Source organism: Morone saxatilis, unplaced genomic scaffold, assembly GCF_004916995.1.
Source record: "Morone saxatilis isolate NCDOM2014 unplaced genomic scaffold, NCSU_SB_2.0 Contig5, whole genome shotgun sequence".
Classification (NCBI taxonomy): domain Eukaryota; kingdom Metazoa; phylum Chordata; class Actinopteri; family Moronidae; genus Morone; species Morone saxatilis.
Window position 1 is genome coordinate 25,273,736 of NW_023340095.1, and position 6,963 is coordinate 25,280,698.

General features: G+C 38.7%; 1 protein-coding gene across 1 annotated transcript in view; it reads left to right on the forward strand.

Moving 5' to 3' along the window:
• caska (calcium/calmodulin-dependent serine protein kinase a) overlaps window positions 1-6,963 on the forward strand; it is a 72,522-nt gene that overhangs the window by 1,844 nt on the left and 63,715 nt on the right. Inside the window, 2 exon segments of the mRNA XM_035677339.1 lie at window positions 540-617; window positions 1,145-1,217. Of these exon segments, the coding sequence (XP_035533232.1) occupies window positions 540-617; window positions 1,145-1,217 (151 nt within the window).

Consider the following 6,963-nt stretch of genomic DNA (forward strand, 5'->3'; position numbering starts at 1 on the left):
CAGCACAGCCTTAAATAATAATTTCCTTTATGCTGCTTTCAAATGTACCTGTGGGAAAATAAGCTCCCTCTAGTGGAGTATCTGTGGGACACCCTGGAGTTAATTATGGGCAATTTCATTTGTGTATTTTGCCAATCAGGCTGACTCTCTTGGAAAGAGCCAAATTAGTTTGAAAGAACACACAAAAACAACAAATTCACTTAACTTGCTTAAGTTGTCTTTAACTCTCAATCCCCGACCCAGTGGAGGCTTCGACAGGAGTTATGTCAGCATCACCAGCTTCAAGCTTCAGTATTGGCAGCTGTGGTGATACAGCTGTTTTCTACCTCAACCTTACAGAGACGAGACATAATTACAGCCTCTCCTCCACCGGCCCGTATCTCCCATCATACCTTCACAGCCAATCACAGAGAAGCACAGTGTTGAGTTTTTAATAAGTGTGACCTTTCATACCCAGATTCCTGCCCTGACCTTTATGCCAAACTGATTTTTTAAAATTTCTCTCTCTCTCTCTCTCCTTCAATCTCTGTCTTTATTAGTATGGATGGGGCAGACCTCTGTTTTGAGATTGTGAAGAGGGCAGATGCTGGCTTTGTCTACAGTGAAGCAGTGGCCAGGTGAGCTTCAATGCATTTTTCCTTAAAGGGGCAGTTCCATCAAAAAATAAAAACTACATAGGTTTCCTCTTGCCTATAGTGTTATTTATACTTTACAACAGTTTTGGTATGAGCTGAGTCTCATACAGATATCTGCCTTCTCTTTAGTATAATGGAACCAGATGACACTCGGCTTGTGGTGCCCAAAAAATATTTGAAAAACAGCAATGTCTTTTTTAGCTGAGGAAGATGTCAGCAATGTTTACAGCCTGCATGAATAGCTCACAACAAGATCTGTGGATTATCTTTAGTAACAGGGTCATGATTTCTGTAGTTTTTCAAATGTACCTTTCTGGCACTATGAAAGTCAACCAAAACAATCTAGATGGAGAAATGGCACTACAGGTAAGATGTAAAATGTGTGTTTTTCATTTTGCTGAACTGTTCCTTTAAGACACACTGTGCTGATATTCTGCAACCATTACTTACATGTAAAGAAACCCTTCATGGTGTTATAACAATATAACTGTACGCTGTCTTTTCCTTAGCCACTACATGAGGCAGATCCTCGAGGCGCTACGCTATTGCCACGACAACAATGTCATCCACCGAGATGTCAAGGTATTTCTGACTCACAGTTCATTTGTTTGCAGTGCAACCGTACTTAGCTGAAGCTGCAAAGGCATTGTGCATGCAAAGAGCTGTATAGTATGTGGTTGCAGTGCACTGCAGACACATACATGTAGACCTGCTGATGTCCACCATCTACAGGAAACAAACCTAATAGCTGCTGAGAATGGGTCCTGTTACCACATACTGTAGTTACTAGTATATTAGCTACACCTAGCTAACAGTAATGCAGTCTAACACAACAGTACTGCTGTAAATCTCCCTTCATGAAGCTTCTAATGTGCAGTTTTTGTTGAAATTGTTATAGAAAGGTGATGATAAAACTGTAGAACTATATTTGGACCCAGTTATTTTATTTTATGTCCTTGTGAAATCTTATTGTTAATTTATTTTAACACTTACTTTATTCTTAATGTTTTCTTTTTTATCCTTCTTATTGATTTTATTTGTTATTTTTGTCAGTGTAGTTTTTATTAAACACTATTGTTATACCGTTAGAATGTATTTTATTTTTAAAATGTACCTTACTTAGTTTTTATTCCATTCTGTCTTATCAGCTTGTCGGTCATCTGTGAAGCACTTTCAACTGCACTGCTAATAGTTGCTAGACAAATCAAGTTTGATTGATTAATTGATTGATTGATAGTAGCTTGATCGTAGAATGGTAGTTGACGGTAAGTTAAACAACAGTTTAGTTCAACAATTCAATACCACCACAAACTACATCCTCCAACATGGTGTTAAAGTTGAATGTACACCTCTCTAAAACAGTTTAAATGATAGTTAATTGAAAAAAAGACTGTTGCCTCAATCAGATAACAGCCACTGTTATTGTAGACTCCATTGTCTGATGGTCAAATATAGCAAAACACTTATGCCTGGGTGTGCAATTTTCCATTTTTATTTTACTATTCAAATTATGTTCAACCAATAGATTGAGATGAAAAGTTAACAAGTCGTATTGTTAATGTACTTAGGACTTTGTGGAAAACAGTTCTGACACCAATTAAAAGCACAAAAAGAAAACCGCAGCTGTAAACATAAAAGGAAAACGGCTCTCCGCCTGCTGTGATACAAATGTGAGAACTGCAGCAGCTTTTACTTTCTTTGCTCGTATGTCATTGTGTCTACAAATGCAGGTCTAAACTGCTGCTGCTGCTTTCCTTTCCTGTAGGTGGCACCTGTTAGCATGTGTAGTGGTCTGACAGCGAGTTTAGCATCTTAAAATGTCCCTGCCAGAATATCTTCATCAGGTTCATTTCAGCTTGCCACCTTCCTCTGCTTGACTTTTTTTTTTTAATTTTTCCCAAACAAAGCAGTCTGTCAGCTTTCAACATGGGCTGTTCCAATGTGTCTGTTATTGTTCGGTAACCCTGTTCTCTGCTGAAGAGCCACAAACAATTCAGTTCCAGTAGTGTGTATGGTTGGTCACACTGACAGGGTTCCTACGGGTCCTTGAAAACATAGAAATTTAGAGACTAGTTTTTCAGTCATGGAAACATATGGACATTGATTGATTGGTTGATTGATTGGTTGGTTGGTTGGTTGGCTGATAAAAATTGGAAATACAAGGCCTACTGGTAAAATATATGACTTTTTGGGAGAAAATTCTGTCCTGTAGGGTCAAGGGAACTTCAGGAAAATGTCCTGGAAAATGATTTCTTAAAAAGCGTGGGAACCCTGCACTGATTAAAGGCCAGATGTGTTTGGAGAGAAAAAGTGAGAGATGGTTTGGCATCCATCAGCTCACAGTGCGCCCTCTGGAGGATCATCCTGTTATATCAAGGTGTTGGTCAGCGACAAATTTGCCAAACTCGCTGAATATAAAAAACTTTCATTTATACAATTTAAGACAACTAATGAGTTTAAGTGTTAATGAAACCCTGGCTGCAGCCTGCTGTGTGGTAGATGGTGGAAGTAGACTGACAGCTAGCTTACAGTTTGCACAGTGGGAAATCCACATGTCAAATACGAGACTCCCTCCTATTTCCACAGAATTGGTGGGGGGTAAAAATAAGGCTTTGCCTTATGTCATCTCCCATGTCCTCCGTCACACTCTTGGCGTTCACAAACAAGCAGCACAAAAAACAATTCCCTCAGCAGCCTCCGTGGTTGTGAGTTTAATGGTTTTTATGTGATATTCACAGATCTCAACTGCAGTACTTCCTTTTATATGTATTTTTTTTTTTTTTTCTAGAGACTCATAATGGCATTATATGGCCACAGTCAGCTACTAACTTGTGGATCTCTCTCTTCACTCAGCATTGTGCTCAGGTATTAGTCATTGCAGCCTGTACAGCCATATCTCTCTGTCTTCAGTCCACTGGCTACCAGTAGAATCACTGGCTTAGGCCCATTGTGTCTGTGTGAGTGATAGCCAGCCTGTGAGTTCAGAGGGGCATGAGGTGATACGGCTGGCTGTTTACATGCACTGTGTGTGTGTTTCAGTGCAACTCCTGGTTATTAGAGTGATACTGTCTTTTTTTAAGCTATTTCCTCTGTTTCCACCACCTATTTGCCATAACTGTGACTCCACATATAGTTCCTACATGGACTGACATGCCCTTTTTCCTCCTTTCATGCCTCCACCCTCGCAATGGCCATTTCTGGAGGCATTATATTTTCGGTTCGTCCAGGAACACCTTGAGGGAATTTTACAAACGTCCACTTGGACTCAAGAATGAAGATAGATTAGATTAGATTGTGGTGGTCAAGGATAAAAGGTCACTGTCACCTCACAAAACGCATTATTGGCCATAAGCCACCCTAACTGTGACATCATAATGTCTTGTAAACACCTTTTTAGCCATTATTCAACACCCTAACTAGGGGTGTAAGAAAATATTTAAGAATTTATATTGTGATATTTTATTTTGTGATATTGTATCGATTCTCAAAAACACTGTATTGATTTTTGTGTTTAAAACCCCCGGCCACTAGATAGCAGTGTTGTAAACTGAAGTCTGTGATGTTGGATAGGTGTTGCATATAAGGGTGTGCTCTTTGTACTAATTTTCCTAAAATTAGATTCAAAAACAAAATCCCAATATATATTGCCCTGCTTACAGTATCACAATATATTGAATCGTAACCCCTGTATCGTGATACGTATCGTACGGCAGATTCTTGCCTATACACAGCCCTAACCATAACTCAGGAACAGAAGGGAGGATTGGGACCATATTTCACAGTTGGTCAGAGACTGAATTGGTGACACTTTCGACTCACTGGTCACTGTGACCTCAAAATAGGTTTTTAGCCATAATTTAAGAATGAACTCGACTTGTTCTGAATTTCACCTGACTAACAAACAGCGTATCACAGTGTGCTGAGCTAATGCTGATCCTGTGAGTGAGTTTTACCTAGAAGAGAGAGAGACTTTGCATATAATAATTCCAGGAGAAAATTCATATGAATCCTTCAAACACTTTTACTGCATATTTCAGTCTGGACAGATATGGATGTGTACTGGAATTTGAATGGCTGGCAGAGGAAACTTTGCTTTATTGTCAGTAGGTCAAATCTCATCCTTCACATGTCACAAAATCAAAACACAGCACCAACACAAAATCTCTAGTCCAAATTCCAGTCCCAAAGGCAGCAGGCAGCAGCATCTTCCATAAAGAAGCCAACATCCATATCCCTAAGTTCCTAAATAGTTCTTCCAGAAAACAAAAGGAAAAAGAAACTAACAACACTCAGAAGAGATCAAGGGAAAAAGAAGAACCGAGATAGTAAATTGCCCCATGAAGAGTACAGCATCTTTAAAGGAACAGCATATATCAGTTTACCCTAGAACAAAGTCAGCCTAGCAAATCAGTATCTCCCTGACTGGACTGACTGGACAAACCCCAGTCCTCGGAACTGAAAAGCTTCTAAATATAAAAGAAAATGCCCAAAACCTCGATTTAAACTAGACCACAATTTAGACTTAATTTCTAATGGTAGAACATAATCGGAAGGTTGGTGGTTCGATCCTCAGCTCTTCCTGCTGCATGTCCATGTATCCTTGAGCAAGATCTGAACCCCATGTTGCTCCCTATCTAATTGTGTGAATGAGTCACTGACTGAATGTGTGTGAAAGGGTGAATGTGGCATGGAGTGTAACATCGCTTTGAGCGGAGCGCTTTGAGAAGAGGAAGCTCTCACAGGTCCATTTACCATTCATGCAGTAAACTTTGCTGGCGATATGTGCTTGTAGAAAGCGTTTCAGCTAGACCTTCACACCCTCCACTCACCTCTCTGCAAAAATAAGAACATTTACTGGAAGTGAGAATGAATTTGCATTAAACCATGTTTCCGGTGCCATATATCTGCCTGAGTGTGCGTCGGTCAAGCCACTGAGAAGTACTTTAATGGCTGGTTTCCTTTTGTGGTAAAAAAATACATCGTCAAGTCAGTCAGTCAGTCAGTTGGATACATTTTTGAGGAGGTCATCTGACCTGGAACCACCACCTCCACCATAGATATTGGATTAAATGTTGTTAAATGTTAATTAGCTTACATCTGGTTACTGTAGCTATGATAGCTTGATGAAGACTCATGCAACATATACAGTGATGCTGGTTATTGTTCATAACTCAAAGATATAATATGTATAATTTTCACATTAAACTGTCTATAAACTCTAGAGCTATGTTCTGTATGTAGTTGAGTTGTGTACTTCCATTATCCCAAACTTGATTCCGATTTTGTCAGAGGGATATTTTAGTTGCAATGCATAAACCCCACATCACAAAGAGGAATGTACATTTGAGAGTTCACTGGTGCAGAAACCACTCTGGTCTACATAGATGTGGAAACAATAGTCAGATGAGTCATCCTTCACCATATACCATACCAAGTGGGCAAACTGCCAATCAATATAAAATTGTTCTGAGTGATCGCCTTTATCCTATGATGAAGCATTTCTTACTTTAAAATGTAATCCAATACCATTACTAATTACCTGTTAACAAATGTAGGCAGTAACCTAATCTAAGTATCACAATATTAAAGTAACGTAATTTAATTACTTTTTGTTACTTTTTGGATTACCTCAATAAGATCAAAAATGAATAAGATGACTATTACATATTCTGTAAAACAACAGAACAATGTAACCTTATAAAAGCATCAACAGTCTGTCAACTACTGTGTATTTTTAAAGACAAATTACAGTGCATTTCCACAGATGGAAGGCAGAACTTGCACTGAACTGTGATGCTGTTCCCTTTTCTGCTTTAAAGATAAAATAGTTGTGAAATTTCCACCTACTGAAAGCATTCTGTAGAGTTCATGATAATGAATGGTTAACTGTAAGATAAGATGTAGTTTGACTAAGACCACAGTGTTGTTGCGACACTCTAATCCTGTTTATAATCCCCATTTTTACCAAATGTAACTGTAATCTGTATTTTGTATCCTAATTATGAAACTCTGTTACATGTAATCCATTCTCCCCAAACCTGTCTTTAGGTCACTGAATGGTTAAAGAATATGAAAATTAGGACTGCCCTGAGACTAAAGAAGTTGAGTCGAGTAGTAGTCGTAGACAAAGCCAATAGTCGTCGCACATTTATGATATTTATTTAATTATTTAAATACCGTAAAACTTCCAATAAAAGCAGGGTCCTTAATAGACGCAGGTCTGTCAAAAGCCTGGTGTGGCTACACGTTTTGACAAATAAACGTAAGTCTCCAATAGAGGCCTGGTCTGGACTTTATAGAAATGATCTCGATGTATAAAACCTCTTAA